At 38.2% G+C, this 23,526-nt stretch overlaps 2 protein-coding genes and 1 long non-coding RNA gene across 4 annotated transcripts in view; 2 read left to right on the forward strand and 1 right to left on the reverse strand.

The window, feature by feature from the left end:
- Positions 1–853: 853 nt before the first annotated feature.
- Positions 854–1,675, forward strand: LOC126373490 (uncharacterized). The gene is made up of 2 exons (XR_007567319.1): positions 854–909; positions 1,114–1,675. It is a non-coding gene; the product is annotated as an uncharacterized LOC126373490 (long non-coding RNA).
- Positions 1,676–2,503: 828 nt separating this feature from the next.
- LOC126373331 (cyclin-dependent kinase 10) lies at positions 2,504–8,652 on the forward strand. Its single transcript, XM_050019463.1, has 8 exons — positions 2,504–2,630; positions 2,722–2,834; positions 3,025–3,097; positions 3,610–3,784; positions 4,098–4,300; positions 4,998–5,225; positions 5,721–5,939; positions 8,419–8,652. The coding sequence occupies exons 1-8, from the start codon at positions 2,621–2,623 to the stop codon at positions 8,601–8,603; spliced, it is 1,206 nt and encodes a 401-aa protein (XP_049875420.1). The 5' UTR covers positions 2,504–2,620; the 3' UTR covers positions 8,604–8,652.
- Positions 8,653–8,660: 8 nt separating this feature from the next.
- The window catches only part of LOC126373321 (zinc finger protein weckle-like), a 36,524-nt gene continuing 21,658 nt past the window's right edge, over positions 8,661–23,526 (reverse strand). Inside the window, exons 1-5 of one of the 2 annotated variants that reach the window (XM_050019441.1) lie at positions 13,645–13,916; positions 12,586–13,343; positions 11,791–11,979; positions 8,932–9,040; positions 8,661–8,840 (exon numbers count right to left, since the gene is read on the reverse strand). In XM_050019441.1, the coding sequence (XP_049875398.1) occupies positions 8,733–8,840; positions 8,932–9,040; positions 11,791–11,979; positions 12,586–13,343; positions 13,645–13,782 (1,302 nt within the window). In that variant the 5' untranslated portion in view covers positions 13,783–13,916 and the 3' untranslated portion in view covers positions 8,661–8,732. Of the gene's footprint in view, positions 8,841–8,931; positions 9,041–11,790; positions 11,980–12,585; positions 13,344–13,644; positions 13,917–23,526 lie in introns of those variants that run through there. The other variant, XM_050019450.1, reaches the window with a different exon arrangement.

Genomic DNA, 23,526 nt, shown 5'->3' on the forward strand with positions numbered 1-23,526 from the left:
TGTGTTTGTTTCTCAGAACAATAACTAAAGCATAGAAGGAAGGCTAAAATAAGAATTCAGAAACTATAAACCGGCTCTCTTCTAGCTTACGACACAAACTATGAGTGAGAAAAGGACAAATGATTCGCTCTTTGCTTCATTTTTTCCGAGGTTGTCACAAGTTGTCACAACATGAAATGTCATTTGGACCTATTGGACTCATTTTAACTCGGCCAAGGGCTTTTTAGCGGGAAACGGGAACGGGACAGTTGCTTTCTTCATTGAATAATCTAAATAATTAATACGAAGTGGTGTTTTGTGGTTAATGATCGCATTAAGTTAGTCGGAAGACATTCGCGAGTGTTATTACATTGGAGTATTCAATAAACAAAGTGTATCTGCCTATTTTCGCTTCGTGCTAGGAAGCCGCTTCATAGCTCAAAAGTTTATGCGGACTTTTGAGTTAATTCGTTTGGGGTTCGGAGTAGGAGTCTACTCCGAGGGTGGGGGCTTAGGTTTCATCATCATCATTCATCACCTTTCACCATTTCATTAATCATCAAGAAAAAAAAATACGTCAGACATGGCTGTATGGGCATAGTTCCCTTTGCCTTACCCTTCGGGGAAAACCAAACCAAAAAAAAAAAAAATTAACTCGGCCAAATACATAGTAACATACATAAGAAGATTTTACTTATATTTACCGAACTATTTGACACGGTCGCGTGAACTTTGTTTACGAGTGTCTTGTGTTCAGATTGTTTTAAGTGATAATTTAACAATATTTTTCCAAATAAATGGAAAGACACTTTTATTTATATCAAATAATTGAGTGTTTCGACTCTGTGACATTACGTCTTGTGTGGTATGGGGCTGCAGCTCACATTCAGGAAGAAAAGAAAATAGCCAACAACTTCTGTCGTTTCATCGGTAAGTTTTTTGTAATTTTCTAGTGAAATGTGAACTGCTGAACAATTTTAGGAAAGTAATATGTTTTGTTGAATAGATTTGTAGCATAAAATATTTGAGATATCCATTATATTATACGTTTCATCGATGAATACGGAATTGATTTGAGGTTATGTTGATTGTCCATAGTGATGTACTAAAATTATCGATACTTTTAATTTTTAGATTTCCTGTAGACGATAACAAAGAGAAAGAATGGATAATTCACATTAATAGACGAAATTGGATTCCAAATAAGTACAGCCGTATTTGCTCGAAACATTTTACTGCGGATTCATTTATGTGTGTTCCTAATTCGAAGTGGAGACGTCTTCGAGACGATGCTATTCCTACATTGAACATTATAGATCAGACAGATGAAATGGTAATTACGGCCGAGCACCACGCACCCGAAGTCTCGACGGCAAAAGGGACAAAATTGTGGGTCCGCGTTAAATTCCCATATTTCGCCAGTTTTTGGCTAGCGGCCCACTCGGCAGCCGGCCCTGCGGTTCGAGTAGTACGGGGCAGGTGCGTTGCTGCAAACCTGCAAGCGCAGGTCGCGTCCCACAATAAAGCACGCTCCCTCTCCTAGGGTATGAGCGTGAGCCCATCGGGCCTCTTACCGTCTGTGCGGCTTAGACCCGGCGGTTCCAATTTGCACGGCACGTCGATCAACACCAGTGCACGGCGGATGACATCATAAATAAATTCGAATATTACAAAATACTTACCGATGAAACGATAACAGTTGGCTATTTTCTTTCCTTCCTGAATGTGAGCTGCAGCTCCAAACTAATATAAACCAGACAATGGTGCTAATTCCTGTAAATACCATCTAATTTTATTTTAAGTTATATCTGTCATTTTCTTATCCGCCGAAAAGGAAAAGGACGGGTAATCGACAAGCATAAAATTTATGGAACACACGTCAATTTTAAGGACAAATCTAAAACAACCGTCTAAAAATTTTACAACAGTCAATAACCCGACACAGGTAAGTAGACAGCACGTCAAACGGATTGCATACCAGCGACATACCTTTTTGATTCGCCCGGGTTATTCATTCATTTACTCATTCTTCCTAAAATTAAGAGCTGTGAATCATCCGTCCCTTTCCTTTTCGACGGATATGAAAATGACGGATATAACTTAAAATAAAATTAGGCGGTGTCTGCAGGAATCGGGGCCAATATAATCCAAAAATGGTTAGATACTTACCTATCAGAGACAGAGTCTCCTTTCATCAAGAAGAAGATAATTGCGTCCTACAAAAAGAAATATTGTAAAAAAATTATCGACATTAATTGTAAGTAAATTTAATTTTATCGACATATTACTAAAGTGAAACCCAACACTAGGCATTGAAAAACTTGTGACAACCTACGAAATCACGAAACAATTTTTGTATATGTGTCTTTGTCTAACATTACGCCGGTTCCGTAAGATAAAGTAGAGCAGAATTATAGAGTTCTGTTGCTATTTTAGCCTTCCTTCTATGCTTTAGTTATTGTTCTGAGGTTTGTTTGATGGTGTTTGACACATTGAAATTTAAAAAAAAAAATGTTCTGTATTGGCACGAGATTGGCACTATTGACTTGATGCCGGAATTGTGCCGGAAGATATAAAATTTAAAGGTTTTGAATAAATAAGAATTCAATTCGAGACTGTAATTTACCTTTTTAATAATATTATGTCTCAAAGTAAGTAATATATTCACTTTTTCGTATTTTCATACGCGAGCGTAAACATTATTTGTATGGAGACACAAATGTCGAGTTTGTTTTGTTTCAGATTCTGAAAAACCTAGTCAGGATGTTGTGGATCCAACTGGGCCTTCGCCTCGAAAGGGTGTGCTCATATCCTTTCGAACTGGCAAGACAATGGAAATACCAGAAAAAGATATTGTACGTAAACATAACCTAACTTTTATTATTTACCAAGGTATCCAATAATATTCTATGGTACTATGTTTAAATTTAAAATCTAAAAACTTTCCTGTTGTAATGGTGCGCTATGTATACTATGTTAAGCATGTTATAATTATCTAATAATCAACTACTTATCTTAGAATATGTTTGTCCTTTGATATTTCAGCTTGGGAGATGTCGATTTGTTGGAGAATTTGAGAAGTTAAACCGAATTGGTGAAGGAACGTATGGCATTGTGTGTAAGTTAGTTAACATTAATTATATTCCACAAAAATACCACAGTGACAACTTGTCAATAACTTAGTTAATTATGTTTTAATCTCATTTGTAGTGCAATGAGTATTTATAACTTAAATGGTTGTGTGACTTACACCTAGGGTTGCCAGGTGTTCGGCTTTAGCCTGACATTTTTGGCTTTTTGCGATTGTGTCCGGTCAAATATTTGTGTAATAGGCTTGTCCAGCTTTTGTTAGGCTTTTTGTGGTGATACCTACGACAACAGGCACAAGCGAGTGGAGAGCGAACTGCGTGTGACTACACATACTTTGTTGCATGAGCCCAGCTGTAAAAGCAGTATGTTTGGCTGTTAAACAACATGTTCAGCTTTTAGGGCAAAATATCCGGCCTTATATAGTGCCGAGTCTGTCCTTTGTATTTTAATGCCTGGCAACCCTACTCACACCTATAATCTAATAAATGATTTAACACTAGTTTTAGTTTATCTGACCCTATTATTTTGTTATTTTTACAGACAGAGCAAAAGATAAACTCAATGGAAACATTGTAGCCCTGAAGAAAGTGAGAATGGATGTGGAAAAAGATGGCCTCCCTTTGAGCGGACTCCGTGAGATTCAAGTCTTGATGTCTTGCAGACATGAGAACATTGTTCAGTTGAAGGAGGTCTTGGTTGGTCGTTCCTTGGAAAGGTAAGACATAAATTATTATCTTTCAGTTCCATGTAGGTACCAGTTACTTATTTTTCTACTTGTGAGAAAGCTTTTGATGTAATAGCCAATCAGTTGTCAAACCTAGCAAGCCTGTTCACATGTAGGTCTCATAATCACCAATGTCAATTTTAGCTTCTGGAGCATATTTATATACAAAATAAATATCTCTTAAATGATCAGCTATTTTTGAGTCTGCCCTGAGAACATTCCATCAATATTAAAAATAATGAACTTCAATGTGTCATTTAGAGGTTTAAAGTGGTTAAATCGAAATAATAATGTCTTGTTCCAGTATCTTCCTTTCTATGGAATATTGTGAGCAAGATCTGGCATCACTTCTTGACAATATGTCTTCACCATTCACCGAGTCACAGGTTAAATGCCTGATGCTGCAGGTGCTGAAAGGTCTCAAGTACTTGCACTCTAACTTCATTGTGCATAGAGATCTGAAGGTGTCCAACTTGCTCCTTACTGACAAAGGATGTGTGAAAATAGGTGAGTTATACTGGTGCAGGAAATTATTAATTCCAGCATACAGGAAGCCAATATAATTCGGTGTCGTCGCAAAAATATCCTAGAGTCTTTTGTCTTTTTGTAAATTGCCGGTTGGGACTTATGTATGTTACCAACTTACGGAAGTTCTAGCAGAGACAAATTTAATTTTATTTTAGTTTGACACCTGCAAAACTAGTGCCATCCTTCAACTTCTACTTCACTTTATGATAAGTGCTAGTTTTAGAACTGTCAAATTGATTAATATTAAGTTGGTGTCTGCCACTCTGCCACAGTCGGCACTATTATAAGCATAGAAGCTACCCTAATAGCTACAGGACGAAATCCCAATGTAAAAAAGATACTTAATTTAGAACCTATGGTTCACACTGCATTTATTTTGTGTAACGTCTGTTCAAATATAAACATAATAAAACTTTCTTTTCATTCCTAGATAGAGTTTTTCCTACATTTTCTACATAATCACCTTGTTTGTAGTTATTTTATACACCTACTTATCCATTGAATATATTCTTTGATAGTTTTTTTTATAATATTGTTTTCTTTCTCTTAAGTTATTTCATTGCCTGTGTGAAATGTGCCTGCAAAGGCAAAATTTAGTGAGACGTAATTTGCGACTATAACTGCATCTATTATTTATAATTGTACCTAAATTTATACACAATAAAAATCTTTGCAGCTGATTTTGGTCTAGCTCGTTGGTTGGGTGCACCTTCGCGCTGCGCTACACCTCGCGTCGTGACCCTATGGTACCGGGCACCCGAGCTTCTACTCCAGTCGCCAAAACAGACCCCAGCACTGGATATGTGGGCTGCAGGATGTATTCTTGGTGAACTGCTAGCCAACAAACCTCTGTTACCCGGCAGGACTGAGATTGAACAGTTGGAACTCATTGTGGATTTACTTGGTAAGTTATAAAAAACTGTACAAGAAATTGTTATCGAAGTTAATATTTGCTTATGAAAAGAAATTTGGATGTGTTACAGTGTAGACGATAGTCTCGTGTGGTAGTCAGCTTATAGATAAACACCTTTTTCTACATATAATTGGGTAGTTTCCTAGGTCAAAGATAAATTATGAAATTCTGATTACTAAATAAAGACTAAAAAATAAAAACATTTTCTTTTTCTATTTAATCTATTTATGAATTTTAATAAAGTATTAATTTTAATAAATAAAATTTTAATAACAAAATGTAATAATAAGTGCGTCATTTTGTCACGTTTTTCTATGACGTCACAGGTTGCTTTTTCATACAAATTCCATAGTAATTTCCTGTTTTGACGTTTAGCTAAAGTAGTTGGAAACTATGCTATTCCCGGCTCCTTACTCATTAGATTTCATCTAATTATTTGAGCAAGATCCGTTGAACCATTTTGTTATACACTAATGTTTTCTCTAGGTACACCATCGGACGCTATCTGGCCGGAATTCAGCGCGCTACCAGCTCTCCAGAATTTCACATTGAAACAACAACCGTACAACAATCTGAAGCAACGGTTCCCGTGGCTTTCGGCCGCTGGGCTGCGACTCCTCAACTTCTTGTTCATGTATGACCCTAACAAGAGAGCGACCGCTGAAGAGTGCCTGCAGAGTTCGTACTTCAAGGAGCAGCCGTTACGTATGTATTTTTTTTTGTTATGGCCTATTCCTACTTGGTCTTTGACCGACATCTAAACTGTTAAATTCAAATTTAGAATCCATCGAATTCTAAATTTGAATTTGAACGTTTCGTATCTCGACGCTGCATTCCATGACGAAGATCATAGAGGATAACCCAGTTTAGAAATGAGTGGATGAAATTATAGGCCTGGCTATGCCTTGGTGTAGACTGATAATAATATTATTTTGTTTGCAAAATAATATTATTTATTTTGCAAACAAATATTGTTATTAATACACAATACAATTATCTAAATAATCAACCAAATGATTGATTTGTCTGTAAGAAACCTTTTGGGACAAAACAGGAAAAACAGAAGTTTTGTTTGCCTTAGATTGTGGGGTAACCATGGTTACGATTCATAGCGGAACAATGAAGGCTCTGATTTGGATGTTATATGAAAATGCTTACAATCTAGCGAATTTTGAAAAAAACCTGCGTAAATCGATAGATAGACAAAAAATACTTGAATACGTTACATTAACGTTTCGTAGAAGATCGACAAAAATGTTAAGTTTAGTCGATATTAAACACATGAAGCGGAGCGGAGATGTGCACGAATCAATCACTCACAGGCCACAGCGTAGGCGAGAGAAAAAGCGACATTTCCTCTCGCTCTCTCCTACGCTGTGATTGGTCGATTCCGCACGCCTCCGCTCCGCTTCAATGGGAACCCAACCTTACACTTGTAACCATGATATGCCATTATACGTAATTAAATTGTGAAGTCTTCAGAAACTCGCCCATTTCCAAGACACAACGCTTTAATCAGAGCTATTATTCGCTTGTATCTAACACGTCCACGCTAATGACGTAATCTGTCACGCCGAGACATTTTCTTAGAGATACCCTACACCATAGAATAGGAAATAATACTACGTACAGAACGGCAACTCCGCTCTCCCACCAACGGCTGAGCTCGGTCTTATTTTAGTCTTCAATCGTAATCGGGCGTCACACACACGGATACGCGTGTAGGATAACGTCAATGTCAAGTGTCTGTGTAAAACGAGGTGTTTTGTATGAAGTGTCCGGGGTGTGAAATAATTCTAACCATCTCACAGATTACACAATAGTTATGTGCAGTATTTTCTGTTCTAGCTAGGCACAATAGGCATACCATTCAAAATGTCTTTATTCATGGTTATTTAGCCAATTTTACGCTTCTTTTTACTTAGCCTCGTTACTAAAGGGAAAATGCGAAAACAGAATTTTTTGAGAATTTCTTTGGTGAATAAAGAGACGTAGGTACGAATTCTGGTTCATTGAACACTGATTACAAATTTTAATGTGTATGTGTGCGTGGTGTAAAAGTACTTACACACTGTGCGCACTGTGTCTTTAGCGCGTGTGTGCAATACAGACGCTAATTTTGTTTGTCTATAACACCAGCGACAGTTTGCATACCATCGTGATATAGTCGCGTCTAATCAATACGTGATTAAACAATTTTCACAATCTGGCCACGTGTTTCAAAGTCGTAAGAGCTAATTTTCTTTTAAAATCCAAATCCCATTGTTTAAAGGCCTCCGTGCTCCAGTGGTAGAGCGTTGTGTTCCCATGTGTAAGATTCCCATTGACATTCAGAATTTGCCTTTCAACTGTTTTAAGACAGTAGTTAAACAAAAACTTTACAAAAAAGGTTATTATAAAGTTAGTGATTATTTAGAAGATATGAATGCATGGGATTTACTGTCTGAGAACTGATATTAGGCAGCTAAATTACTCAATTGTATACCAATATTTTATGTTTATGTTTATTTTTTTAAAGAACGTCTAGGGCCCTGTGCCGAGGTTTTTCTTGCAGCTTCTTTTCCCCGGCTATACAGGTTGTGAGAAGCTGCAGTAGTTTTAGGCGGATGAGACGTTCGTTATGTAAAATTGACGATTCAAAGTGTAACTATGTTACCTACTGAATAAAGATATTTTTGAATTTGAATTTGTTCAGGATTCGGAGGTCACGGGTTCGAATCCCGGTGGGGACAAATCACAAAAATCACTTCGTGATCCCTAGTTTGGGTAGGACATTACAGACTGATCACTTGATTGTCCAAAAAGTAAGATGATCCGTACTTCGGAATGCACGTTATGCCGTTGGTCCCGGTTATTTCTTACTGATGTAAGTTAGTAGTTGTTACATGAGTCATGTCAGGGGCCTATGGCGGCTCAGTAATAACCCTGACACCAAGGTTGATGGGGCTGGTAATCCACCTCACAATCCACACGATTGAAGGGAGACTATTGTGTCTGGAAATAAAAACGCTAGATCGCGATACACTCGAAGATCCACTAACGCGCGTTTGCATCGATCGCTGCAAAAAGTCGCAGTGTGTAAGCGCTCTAATATGTTGGTAACAAGGAACGTGGGACAGATGGGGCTCACGCATAACTCCGAATTTTACCCCTCATTAGCTACAATATTTACTTATTGTTACAGCGTGCGACCCGAAGCTCATGCCGAGTTTCCCGCAGCACCGGAATATGAAAGGACAGAAGCCTTCCTCCAACCAACTCAACATCCCGCTATCCAACCTCAACACAGGAGCCAACGACCAAACCAACAACCTCCCGCTCATATCCGACCTCCTCGGATCACTCGTCAAGAAACGGAGGCTAGACTAAGGCTAAAAACTTATTATAATTACCTAGAATTTAAGACGCCAATAAAGACATAAACGAAAAAAATACACCTTTATTTAAATAGCGTCAAAACACTTTCTATAATTTTCTATTTTTTTCGAAAATGTCTGGTTAATCGGTTGATGCGTCCTCGTCGCCAGAGAGCCCCATCGCTTGCCTGAACTTCTGATACTTTTGCAGTGTGATCGTGTCGTTGCTTTTAGCTTTAATTTTCTCCTTCTGCAGAAGGCAAAATGAAACGTTAAAAACTTGTCACAACATTTAATGTTTATTTTATAACTTAATTTCAGACCATGGAGAATGTACTTACTAGTTCCTTTTCTTGCTTTTCTATACTTCTCAGTGTGCGAATACACTGAGAACACAAAATCATGTCTTCCATGTGGTTTATGGTCTTTTTACGATGGTGGTGCTTCAATCTGGAATGAAGATTAGCAGATAACAAAGTCATATTCACAAGGCGACGAACGTCGGATCCTCTGAACTAACATTGAAAGTAGGTATGTCACTGTATATGCGTCCATAACGTCTTGCTTTCCTTCAAACAACAATCCGAAAATCTCGAAAATTGAATTCTCGAAAATTTAAACAGTATCTATTCCGAATTTCAATGTTTTTGGCTTTGGCATTTAAGGTTGATTGCGTGTGACTCAATTACAGAAGTTACCTTTGTTATTCTTACTAAAATAACTTCGAATGATTAGATTGGATGGCTCTTTTGAAAGCAAAAGACTTCAAGTCGGTTTCAGTCTTCAAGAAAATTTTTGTTCGTATCTGTGTTTGTGCTCATCTTTCCGGTCTTTGGAACCAGGACAATAGAATAAATACACAATAGGTAATAATGTACTACACAACACGACACGGCAATTAGATATTGAATAGAGAGCCAATCTCGAATATTGAATAGAATATAATTCAATTGAAATTGAATATACAATTGGTGTTTTCGAATATTGGTAGTGACAAAAATATACATTATAGGATATAGGAAACTCGGGGGAGGATAATTGCGAGTTATTTTGCACTACGTGGGAGAGCAACTTTTAGATATTCTGATCAAACGGAAGTTAAAAAAAGTAAGTACCTACTACTACCTACGATATCTTTCTATTTCATATAGGTTAGTGTTATTCAGTGTGTTTCTCCTTTGGACGGATTGAATCCTTTGTTTACCGAGTGCACTGTCTTATGACATGACTATGAAATGAAACTTGCGCTGAGTAACTTGTTTGTTGTAGATTTTAGTACCTTTGGAATACTACGGAAACTAGTTACCTAGTATCTAACTAGTATCGTTTTTATTTCTATTATTATTACAAAAGCGCACTCAATCAATATAGATTCGAGATGAAACTCTATTTGTATCGGATGACATCAATTACTTGGCCGGGACACCGTCTAACTTATAGCACTTATAGGTACCATAGAATAAGGAATAATAGATAATGCATATATGGAATGGCAACTCGTTAAGCTAGGTTCACTAACGTCAATGTGTAGTGTCTGTGAAAACGAGGTGTTTTATATGAAGTGTTCGGGGTGTGGTTATACGTAACTTAATAGCGTCCATGGTCTAGTGGTTTGAGCTTGCGGCTAATGATCTGGACCTCTGGACGTTGACGGAAATAATAATAAATAGAAACGTATGATGAGTCCGTGTTTTTGAAGGTCCGTTAAATCGGTCGTCTCGGATAGCCGGCTACTATTTACTCAATTGAAGCAGATACGTAGTCGGTACATGAGCCACGTCATGGGTATTTAGGTCTGCGGGTTAGTACGAGGGGAGGTCAAAAAGTTCGCGGAATGAGGGGGAAGGGGGTCGAAATTAAACACGAAACTATTTTTCCTTTTCAATATATTCTCCCTTAACCTTAACACATTTTCCGGATCTATCAAATAATTTGTTTATTCCATCATAAAAAAAAGATTTCTCTTTGCTGTCAAAATAGGCCGAAATTGCAGACTTGACTTCATCATCATCGCCAAATTTTCGTCCACGCAGTTCCTTTTTCATTTTTGGGAACAAATAATAATCGCTGGGGGCCAAGTCTGGACTGTAAGGCGGGTGGTTTAATTTTTCGAACCCGCATCGGTGAATGGCAGCCGTCGCAACATGGCACGGTGGACGGGTGCGTTGTCGTGCAAAAGGAGCACACCTCTTGACAGCTTTCCTCTTCTTTTTTCCTTGATAGCCTCTTTCAATCTATCCAGTAAAGAAGCGTAGTAATGTCCCGTTATAGTCACACCACGATCTTTATAATCAATCAGCAAAATACCTTCTGTATCCCAAAAAATAGTGGCCATGATCTTTCCGGCCGATTGTGACACCTTAAACTTCTTTGGAGGAGGTGTGCCTTTTTTATGCCACTGCATCGACTTTTGCTTCGACTCAGGTTCATAGTGGTGAACCCAGGTTTCATCTCCAGTAACAATCCGGGCCATAACTTCTTCCTTATTCTCTCCACAGAGCTCTAAAAACTGGCGAGAACACTCGACACGCTCACTTTTTTGAAGTGGCGTGAGCATTCTTGGAACCCATCTTGCGCTGACCTTAGTCATCCCAAGATGTTGATGTAGGATATTTAAAATACTTGTTTCGGATACACCGACCATTGCTGCAAGCTGCTTCTTCTTCAAGCGGGTATCTTCTAATACAAGTTTCTCTACTTTTTCGATGATTTCCGGTGTGGTGGCCTCAATGGGCCGTCCGGAGCGGGGGTCATCTTCAATCGACTCTCTTCCTTGCTTGAAAAGACTATGCCACTTGTAAACCATGGTTTTACCAGGGGCAGAGTCCGCGTAAACTGCTAACAGCTCTTGAAAAATCGTCTGAGCGGATTTTCCTTGCTTGGTGAGGAACTTAATGACGGCGCGGTGTTCAATTTTCTCCATATTCGCTGAGTTCTTCCCGATTCACTTGTTTGCTGGTCGATAGTTCATACGTTAATGACCCGATTTGCTTCAAACTTGGTACATATACTGTTAATGATGTGTGCAACTAGCGGCTACCTGTACGAGCAAACCAACCCCCTCCAACCCCTCCATTCCGCGAACTTTTTGACCTCCCCTCGTAGGTACCCTACCCTAACACCAGAGATATTGAAGTCGGTCATTGACCTTAGGTACAAGTTGCAACCTACAAGATAGAAGTTACATAGTAGATACATACTGCTTGCCGCAATAATCGCATTGCATCTTGTCCTTCCGGTGTGTGATGATGTGCCATCCCAATTCGTGATAGGTGGGGTATCGCTCACTGCAACGAGGGCAGACGATCTTGCCTTCAGACCGCCCACCGTTGCTCTGGTGCTCCACCAACTCTTGGGAGGTTTGGAAATTTTGGTGGCAACTTGGGCACCTGCAGATATAGAAATGTTGTTGGATCATCTTGCAGATTTGCTTTAGAGAGACACCGAAGGGACTAATTTAAAGAATAAACAGAATGGACATAACGGTAATGTAAAACCCTAACTGAAAACTTTATTTTAATGTTTTCCCTGAATTTTATATTTTCGTTTTAGTAATTAAAGTTGTTAGTAACACCGCAATGGTAAGGCAAGTAAATAGGTAACACTGAGAAACAAAATGAAGGCCAATCAAAAATGAAACAAAAGGTTGTTTTAGAACGAATACCCAGTTAAGTGTTGCCTTTTTTCCAATCCATTAACGAATCGCTATAATTGGATCGTGTACTAGCTTCAAGATAAATTATTAAAATTATGATTACCTACTACAGATCGAAAACTAACGGAAAACATTTTCGTTTTTCTATTCAACTGATTTATGAATTTTAGTCAAGAAAAACGTAATAATAAGTCGACAATTTATCATGTTTTTCTATGACGTAACGGTGTGCTTTTTCATACAAATTCCATTGTAATTTCGTGTTTTGACGTGAGTAAAAATTACCTGATTTTGACTAGTTGGAAACTAGCCTATTAAACATGAGTAAATCACATCTTACATGAATATACTAGGTTGCAGATGGAAGGCCATATGCTCGATGATTTTCTTAGGGTAGAAGTAGTGGAACTTTTTGTCGCAGCATGTCACGTATCCAGGCACACCATGTCTGTCTTTGTAGTGTTTCATCAAGGACCTGAAGTGGAACCCATTCTCGTGGCATATGCAGCATTCCATCTTGTAAAACAGTGTTATTTGTCTGTCCAGTGCCACCCCTTGCTTAGCCGGCCTCCCGTCTATCAACACAACCGGGTCCAGAGTGTCATTTGAGATATCCAATGGTTCCTTCTCTTTTTTACTGTGTTCTTTTTTCTCTACAGGTGATAAACTTGCTTTAGGCTGCGGTGTCGACGTGTTTAGCAGGGACTTATCTAGTTTCTCCGATTTCGCAAATTCTTCCATTGGCATTGATTCCATGTACTTCATATCGGCAGGAGACTTCTTTTTAGTTGATTGTTTTTGCTTATTTTGTTGTTGTTTGTTTGAGTCTCCTTGCTGGAGTTCTAGCGGTAGAGGCTTATCCTTCGGCGTGGTCAACGCCTTCTCTGATTCCTTCAAGCGTTCAATTGATAAAGCCGCTATGATCGGATGCATTTTTTCTTCAATTGGAACATCCCTTTTTTCGTCTACGCTTTTTAGTTTGTAAAAGTCGAGAAACTTTTGCGTTTTCTCAACTTTTATAGAGTAGAGGTACATGGTGCCTACTTGTTGCAAGCAGTCGTGGCATATCGCTTTGGGAAGACTGTCGTCAGCTCGGATCTGGAATGAATAGATACAATAAGGTATGAACACTTAGGTACTATTTACTGTTGGGTCTTTATACGGGGGAAAGATATATGCGAATAATTCTTGACGCGAATTGGTCCCCTACACACATTCAAACTAAGGGTGCTCAAGTCTGTTTTTATATGAGAACTGTCACATTGACATGATCTTGAGGGCAGTCTCGAAACTGAGATTAGTTTATTAATACCGCCCTAAGTATTTCGTAGTTTAGGGTCAGGTCTTAAGATTGAAATGAAAGTGACACGTTCTTCCAATAAATTGTAAGGTAACTTACGACGATTTCGAAGAGCTTCTTAAGTTTCCTCTTGACCTCTGAACTGAGGGGCTTGAGTTTCACCACATCGTTACACAGACACAAGCGACATGACAGCTCACGGACTATAGTTTTCTCTAAATTTGCGAAATCATTCATACTTTTGATTTGTTGGTACTATCAACGCCCCTTGTAAAAATAAATAAGTACCTATTTAGTAATATGATTGTTTTTGAGCATGATAAAATATCGTTCTGTAAAAGGATATGTAAAAGGTAACTAAATTTGGAATTTTGGTTTAATTTGACAGCCCCGTGGCTGTTTTTTTCGTTACTTCACATATTTATGTCGAGATGCGGCCAGCGCGTTAACTAGATTTCTTTACAGACTTTTTTATTTGGCATCGTAGTGAAAGGTTTCGCCAATCCGCGTAGAATCTTTGCGCTGGACGTAAACTCAGCCCATACGGAAATCCCGCTCCAAGTTCGTATTGGTGCGAGCCGCAGTGTGCCTTTTATGGATCCGTAGTTTTATTTTCCATTTTTTATAGCTCTGTCCACCCCATTATTACTTTTGCGACGGAAAATTCCACTTGATATGAACTCAGAATCACGGTCTAAATCATCCCTCAAAGTTTTCGTTACGATGTCTGTAACTAACACTTTGTATTATAATCCAGGTAAAATAGATTGTACATCTTACCGTACGTAGATCAAGTTTTAGCTGTTTAAACTTCAATAATCATCTTTCTAGTCTTATCCCGTTTTCGCGGGGTCGACTTATCTAATCTGAAGATTTGACAGGTCCGGTCTTTTACCGAAGTGACTACCTATGATCTTCCGACCCTCGATGGGAAACCAGGCCAATACAGGCTGTTCAGTTTAATAGCTTTAGCAAATTAAATTTTAGTGGCTTACGTGCTTATAGCGCGCAGTTTTCACTTTGCAGTGCACAGCACGGATCACGCACCACTGCTCAGCTAAACGTGAGGAAAAGCGCGCCTTACAGTTTTACACAAAACCAGGGAATGTGCTACAAAATTAAATTTGTTTGAATATCTTTTCGTTCTCAAATAGCTATTCGTATTTTACCTGTAAACATTTAAGGAAAAACTGGCTTATATCGCCTACACGTGGATTTAAGAACTCTTCATATATAGGTCTACTCGTATCTACAACATACTTACAAATGAGTAAGTAGGAAGACGGTATTTAGCGACCTTTTCGCTCGTGGACATCGGTATGCGATGTTTTTATTCGACTCTGGAAAGTATACTGGTAGTAGTAGTAGTGTAAGTAGTTCCTAGTCATACCTTATACTTAAGTGCCTATCCTTTTCTGGACAGCGACATGACAGAGCGTAAGACATTCACTTTTGCACTTATAATAAAAGCAATTAAATGAGTACCTATTTAAGAGTTCATAAGTGTAATTAGGTATTACGCGATAGTGTTTTTTCCAACTACTTTCATCTATTTAGCCTGGTATGATAAGTAAGAGACAATGATAAATCCTGGAATTGACGGATCTCGTTAGTGGCTCAGTCGCAACTGGCAAGTACCTATCCATGACTGAATAGACTGTTAGGTTTTACTTGATTATTGGTTCTCGGGTAGGATTCGTATAAGTAGTAGGTACCTATACAGAAAATGTCGTAGATATCTTATTAAGAAGACCATGTGTTGACATTGTGCACTTTAGTTTACTTTTTCATATAGATACGCGCAGTATGCAAATGTTAACTTGCAATACTGCTTCAATGTAGGACTGTAGGTACTATTTCTACTTCAAACTTCCACATTATATTGAATACCTGATCCATTGTCAGAGGACATATTATATTAGACATATTGTATATATATTAGGTATTATAGGCACAACTTACGTAAGTAGGTAATGACCACCGTGGTACAGTGGTTGAGCGCTGGGCTCTCGATTTCCGGTGGGGACATATCACAAATATTACTTTGTGGTCCCTAGTTTGGTTAGGACAATACTGGCTGATCACCAGATTGTCCGAAAGTAGAAGGCATGTTAAGCCGTTGGGTCCGGTTACTACTTATTGATGTAAGTAAGTAGTCGTTACATGAGCCATGTCAGGGGCGTTTGGCGGCTCAAAAGTAACCCTGACACCAGGGTGGAAGGGGATGGGGTTGGTACTACACCTCACAATCCACACGATAGAAGAGATCTAGGTACCTAACTTACCTAATCAATAAAGTGTAATCATCATCATGACCATAAAGTGTAATCATAAAATAACAAAACCATGAACAAAACCGTAACAGAACCACGAACTGTCCGCCGATTCTGATAAATTTTTCCCACATTCGTCGAGGGTCACATGAATCTTCCGTAGAAACCGCCTATCTTACGGATGCTAGCCGGAGGCACGTTTACTTGGCAAAATGGGATAGATCCTCTATATCCTGATCTATTCTACTCTTATTCGTAATTCCATTTTCTTTTTGACCAGTAGTAGGTTCGTAAAATTTACTATATCATCATATACATATTTCACGACTCCGTAGAAAAGCCAATTAGAAAAGACACCAACTTTTTAACATACTAAGCTTTATGCTTCATTTTATTTCAACTTACTACCTATAAATGTTTCGAACGAAGGACCGTTTAGATTAGTCGGCAGTCGTCTAGTTTAGTTATTTATTCATAATATATGCCGGCGCTAGTTATGAATTAAGAAGAGAAATTGATCAAATCGGAAAATAAAATGAAGTTACATCACTTCCGTCATGAAGTTGCAACGCTCCGACGGCAGGTGGCCTACGAGCAGAGCTGGGAGAAGTCGAGGGAGTCACTACAGAGTCGTCGTGTCGAGCGGACGTGCACTGCCGTTCTAGTCGGGCAGTCTACTGCGAACCATCGTCATGAGCGGACGTGTCGAATAATTACGAGGAGTGCTATAGTCGCTCACCTATAACTTGTAGGGACGTCAAGAAAGTGTGATCGGAAAAGAGCACCTAGCAAGTACGTTCACATGTCCCGATGATTCGGTCCGAATATAGGAACCATGGGTGGTGGAGGGCCCCCTTCGCGCTAACGTCCTTAGGCGCGCTAGATTACGAGAGACTATGTAACCGTTACAAATACCGTGATGTTTCCGTGAGTGTAAACCTTATACTGTGACTTTATCTAATCGTGATACAAAAACTATGTGGAAGTAAATAAAATGATTGTGATACTAATGACGGCCATTATTGTCTTCTAACGCCCACCCTTCTGACACACCACCACTTTTACGACATATACAGGGTGGCCCAGAAGTTCAGGTTCAAAATGAAAAATTAGATAGAGGGGCTCATTAGCTACCAGAAACACCCCCATGTATGTTCAGCAATTATTTACGGTTTAGGAGATATGACCCATTTTGTACCTTTTTCTAGATTTTCTACTTTACTTCAGAAATAATCATTTTGTCGCTATCCCTTTCTTAATAATTATTTTATTTTACTTTACAACTTTGCCTAAGGCTGTGTACCGCTCAATCAATGATAAATCAAAGTCAAATCAAGTATAAAAAAAAAGTTATCGGAAGTCAAAGTGAGAATTCGACCAAAATTGTTACAGTTGTTAAAACTTCGCCGAAGAATAATAACACATGAGATTGTCATGGACCCTGAAAGTATTTCTAAAAACTGCTCCATTTAATTGGTTTTTAGAAACATCCAAAAAAAGTATCCTTAATACGGGCAAAAAACTGAGTAATTTGACCTCAAATATTGCAAGACAGACAGATTTGAAGGAAAATTTGACATTCTCATACAATTTAACTGCTTCTTTCTAACGTTGTTAAAGCTAAACTTCTGGGCCACCCTGTATATTTTCTCTCTGAGATTAGGTTACGTACCTACCTACAATTATAGACGAAGGGTTGGTAACCCTGCCATCATAAGTAATCATAAGCATGTACCTACCTAATTTATATTATTTCTTCATGGATAACAATTAACTATAGGACAGATCATAGAATACCCAAAAGTGCAAATTTGTCTTGTGACAATAGCATAGGTACTTATACTTATAAAAAGAAAAATACCATGGCGACAAATAACGCTTCCATTCAGCTTTCAATGGGTACAAATTCAATCACGCTCGTGATGGACATATCAAGATAAAGAATTGAAGACGAATCGCCGACATCGCCGTAATGTGTTGCTGACCGTACACGTGCGAAATTGATATTGACGATTTCCAATTTTTCCGAGAAAAGTAGTAAGTGGGTGCCTATATTCGTAAAGTAGGTACTTGACTTGAATGTTGTGAACCATGTTCTTGGTATATAATAAAACCTAGGGTAGGGAGTGGAATTCGCTGCCGCCTTCTGTATTTCCGAATGCATATAACCCGGGTGCTTTCAAAGCCAGAGTGAACAGGCACCTTCTGGGCGAGCGAGCTCCATCTTAGGCCTCGTCAATACTTTCGGGCAATTCTGAGGCCAAGAGCAAACCCATCAAAAGTAAAAAAAACTTTACTTCCTAAGTTTAAAATTAAACCTAAGTACCCACTGATTCAATTGATTTGGGTTCCTGGGTTCTGAAATTGTCCATGGTATTATACATTGTTGTCCATGGTATTGCTAGGATATTGCAGGTGGAATCAATTTTAGCGGCAAAATATAAGCCGTGACCAGGCGTGGTGTTGTGCAGCAGAGAAGAATGTTCTCCCACTCCACAGCCTCACATGACAAACCACCGTGTGTAAATATCCTTACAGCGCGATACGATTCTGAAAGGTGGATTTACAGCAAGATTATCCGTACTAAGTTGGGATTCCGCTCGAGTTTCCGAGGTCGGCTCACGACAAATTAAGGGGGCTGTCTTCAGAGGCCGATTACATAGTCTTAGACCGCCGAAGTTTTTAAGTCCTACCTAGGTATTTAAAATTCAAAGAAACTTTGCATCTGACTGACAGGTAGATGTGAGATAACAATTTATTCAAATTTGACGTGGATTGTAGCTTAAATAGGCTCACTTAAATAAGCCACTTGTTACTATTGGGAAAGTACGATTCCCAACTCGTATTTATTAAGCCCAAACTAACCTCATTGGTAATCGGTCACTTTCTTCTCTTGGTACCATGTCACATACACATCTATACATACAGGGTGTTAGTGACATCGTAAAATTCCAATTGATATTACCTCGGAAAAATGAGCTGAATCATGCCATACAAGTAGGTATGGGTGTTAGTGACACCGTAACGAATGCTGAGGGGAATAATCCAGATCATGATTCTGAGTTGATATCAAGTGGAATTTCCTGTCGAAAAATTCGTGAAGAATTTTGTGTCTTTTTCATTATTTGCGACGGAAAAAATCCCATTTCATATCAACTCTGAATCATGGTCTGAAAAATCCCTCAAAGTTTTCGTTACGATGTCACTAACACCCTGTACATACATGTCAGAATTTTTAAAACTGCAATAGCTTTTGGGTAAATTGACATACAAAACTTCTCAATGTTTTCAGTTAAAACAGGATATAATGAGTGAATTTAATTTATTAACGCGACGAGTGCTGGCGTGATGACATGCGAAATACGGTCGGGAAGGATTGAGTTAAAGTAGTATTATTGTTCCTATAGCTGATACGTGTTTATTTTTTAAGTAGTTAATTATATGTCACTTTTTGTAGATTTGCTTTTCTACATGATCGGTCAAGTGAAGAATGCTGTGGATCCTCAAATCAAAAGGTCGTTGTTGTGAGTAGGCACGGTCTTCTTATCGTGTGGGTTGTCAGACGGAATACAAACCCCATCAACCCTGGTGTCATGGTTATTACTGCGCCGCCAAAGGCCTCTGACATGGCTCATGTAACGACATCAGTAAGTAATAACCGGGCCCAACGGCTTAACGTGCCTTCCGACGCACGGACAATCAGGTGATCAGCCTGTAATGTTCGAACCAAACTAGGAATCACAAAGTGATTTTTGTGATTTGTCTCTACCGGTATTCGAACCCGGGGCCTCCGGATTGTGAGCCCAACGCTCAACCACTAGACCACGGAGGCCGTTAGTAGACATGGTGGAAACATCTTAAACTTTGTTCATATTTGGAACGTGGGTGATTAAATATATCTACTAACAAAATTAAATTAACGGCAAAGGTTTATTGGGTTCTTTCGGGTCGCCGACTGCTAGATGTGTTTTTAATTCGGTCGGATTTGGGCCCAGCCCCATAGCCGTTGCTGTGATTGAAGCTCGGATTTGGACCCAGAAATCCTGATTACTACAAAAACACATTTGGAAAGGTTAAAGATGGCGGGATGAGATTTTCCTGCTTTGCCTTGTTTTGTGACGATACACAGTTACAATCTAAGATCAAAATCTAGTAGGTAATGAAGTCAGTTCTCTGTTAGGACAGGACGCATCAGAAGTATGTTGATAAGTACTTTCTATTTTAATATAACAGAATCTCACGACTATAAACCAAGTACCCACACCTCACCGAGCTTTCTGTTTGACCTACGTGCCAGGTGGTGAACGCGAGTGTTGGTGCAAGTATAGAATAGAATTAGTTTATTATAAAAGGGCTTTTTTTTGACGTTACTTATTGTAGATTTGCCGCAGATGGCATTAACTACTTGGCCCGAATGGCATTAACTACTTGGCCGGAATTATAAAAGGGTGCCACACACACAAAAAAGACAACAACATCATATCAAATTTCCACTAAAACAATTACAAAAAAGCAAGACGGATGTTTGTCGAAATGATCATAAGGTGGTTGTGGACGTTCTGAGATAAAAGGGCTTCACAAGTCCGGTACCGGGGTTCGAACCGATTCCCATTTGAGAAGCAAACCCGTGTACCACAGGACCACAGTTACTTAAGTTCTTCTTGTTGTTATACTTTAATGTTTTTATAGTCAGTGGCTGCGCTGCAAGTTGCCTTCTGTTTACTATTTTTTTTATCTTTATTCAGTAGGTAACATAGTTACACTTTGAATCGTAATTTTTTACATAACGAACGTCTCATCCGCCTAAAACTACTGCAGCTTCTCACAACCTGTATAGCCGGGGAAAAGAAGCTGCAAGAAAAACCTCGGCACAGGGCCCTAGAAGTTCTTTAAAAAAATAAAAATAAACATAAAATATTGGTATACAATTGAGTAATTTAGCTGCCTAATACCTATCAGTTCTCAGACAGTTAATCCCATGCAATCATATCTTCTAAATAATCACTTTATCACCTTTTTAGTAAAGTTTTTGTTTAACTACTGTCTTAAAACAGTTGACAGGAAAATTCTGAATGTCAATGGGAATCTTATTGTAAAAACGTATACATTGCCCTTTAAAAGATTTAGTAATCTTATGTAATCGACTAACTTGTAAAGCAAGTTTATTTAACTTGTGGCTCTGCCCACCCCATTAGGATCTCGTTTTAGTTGTAGACCCTGATGCACCCCGCAACTTGTGGCTAAAAGGAGTCTGTACGTAAGAAATATTTCCAGGCAAGTACAGCCGGATAAGGATGGTGGCAGTGCGGACAAGGTCTGGGCTGCTAAAGCGTTCTGTGGCATATTTCGCCAAAATCCCTGTTTCAAATGAGTGCAAACGCACTAGGGTGGTTGTGTTAAAGACGGCCTCCTTGGTCGTTTTAAGTTTTTTTTATATACTTTACAATTTCAGTATGTCTCATTGTTTTTTTTAAATGTCTGTCAGTTTTTGTTCAATATAAAAATCAGCACGTAATGTATGCCTACGGGCGTGAGTTATATTTATACATAAAGAAACCAATTTATAACAATTCAAAAGACATAGATTATGTAGATAAAGCTTGCGTGCGGTTATACGAATAATCACTTGAAACGACTGTTCTTATAATTTGGCAATATTCCAAATCGTACTAAACGATCCATCTCATCTTTCACTTCGTTCACAGCTGAGGAATGGAACTTTAATGGAATTATGGAGTATACCTACAGATAAAATTATGCAAACTTCCGTATTCAATCACTAGTTTTCTTTTTTATTTCCTTTCGAAGCTGCAACTTGCTAGTAGATCTTTATTTGTTAACCTAACAGCTTTCTTCTTTAATTAGGCCTCGAACATAAATTAACTCAGATCTTAAGGAAAATCTTTGTATAATAGTAGTTTTAAAACATGTTTTCACTCTTTTCATTCTTCCACTGTGTTGAAAGGGTTAATTAGAATAATTTCCGCCTTATGCCTGCGCAATCTTCAAAGCCCCAAATTATAATTTGAGATGAAAGTTCCTTTTTTAAAGCAAGTCTTAAAAGGGTTCTTTGCTTCTTTAACAATAAAGCTTAAGATACTTTGAAAACTTTTTTTGATTTATCTAATCAAGTGCGATGCCGAAAGATCACCAGGGTAAACGTTAAAAAATACCTAAATGATGACGTAGATAAATGTAGAAAAAATGTTCTTAACCACTGAATTCGATTTTATGAGTTTGACTTCATGTTTGGGTTATGATAATTGATATCACGTGGTGTACAGGATTTATGCCAGGTAATGACAATATACAGGGTGGCCCAGAAGTTCAGGTTCAAAATGAAAAATTAGATAGAGGGGCTCATTAGCTACCAGAAACACCCCCATGTATGTTCAGCAATTATTTACGGTTTAGGAGATATGACCCATTTTGTACCTTTTTCTAGATTTTCTACCTTACTTCAGAAATAATCATTTTGTCGCTATCCCTTTCTTAATAATTATTTTATTTTACTTCACAACTATGCCTAAGGCTGTGTACCGCTCAATCAAAGATAAATCAAAGTCAAATCAAAGATAACAAAAAAGTTATCGGAAGTCAAAGTGAGAATTCGACCAAACTTGTTACAGTTGTTAATACTTCGCCGAAGAATAATAAACACATGAGATTGTCATGGACCCTAAAAGTATTTCTAAAAACTGCTCCATTTAATAGGCTTTTAGAAACATTCATAAAAAGTACCCTTAATACGGGCAAAAAACTAAGTAATTAGCCCTCAAAGTTTGCAAGACAGACACATTTGAAGGAAAATTTGACATTCTCATACAATGTAGCTGCTTCTTTCTAACGTTATTAAAGGTGCTCAAAGACAGATTTTATTTTAGTATCCAATAGTATGAATCACCAACAGTGTTTGGGGATAACATTTTCCTTCAAATCTACCTATGTACCTTCATTAAAATACGAATACCAAAAGTGACTGCAAGTTTTCTCTTCGGATTGTTGCTATGTCTACCCTGTTAGCGATTATAAGCGTGATTTTTATTTACTTTTAACTGAAAATGTGTCTTTGAGCACCTTTAACAACGTTAGAAAGAAGCAGCTACATTGTATGAGAATGTTAAATTTTCCTTCAAATCTGTCTGTCTTGCAATATTTGAGGTCAAATTACTTAGTTTTTTGCCCGTATTAAGGGTACTTTTTATTAATGTTTCTAAAAGCCTATTAAATGGAGCAGTTTTTAGAAATACTTTCAGGGTCCGTAACAATCTCATGTGTTTATTATTCTTCGGCGAAGTTTTAACAACTGTAACAATTTTGGTCGAATTCTCACTTTGACTTCCGATAACTTTTTTTTTATACTTGATTTGACTTTGATTTATCTTTGATTGAGCGGTACACAGCCTTAGGCATAGTTGTGAAGTAAAATAAAATAATTATTAAGAAAGGGATAGCGACAAAATGATTATTTATGAAGTAAGGTAGAAAATCTAGAAAAAGGTACAAAATGGGTCATATCTCCTAAACCGTAAATAATTGCTGAACATACATAGGGGTGTTTCTGGTAGCTAATGAGCCCCTCTATCTAATTTTTCATTTTGAACCTGAACTTCTGGGCCACCCTGTATATATATATATATATATAATTATTACACCTCTGTCTAGTCCTTCAGAAATATAGGCGTGATGCTATGTTATGTTAAACAGG

This window comes from Pectinophora gossypiella, chromosome 2 (genome assembly GCF_024362695.1).
Source record: "Pectinophora gossypiella chromosome 2, ilPecGoss1.1, whole genome shotgun sequence".
Taxonomy (NCBI): Eukaryota; Metazoa; Arthropoda; class Insecta; order Lepidoptera; family Gelechiidae; genus Pectinophora; species Pectinophora gossypiella.

What these genes read in the sequence shown, in the direction of transcription:
- LOC126373331 (XM_050019463.1), top strand. An exon ending in AGGAACGTATGGCATTGTGT is followed by an intron (nt 3,098 to 3,609) that starts GTAAGTTAGTTA and finishes TTATTTTTACAG; the next exon opens with ACAGAGCAAAAGATAAACTC. An exon ending in ACTCATTGTGGATTTACTTG is followed by an intron (nt 5,226 to 5,720) that starts GTAAGTTATAAA and finishes TGTTTTCTCTAG; the next exon opens with GTACACCATCGGACGCTATC.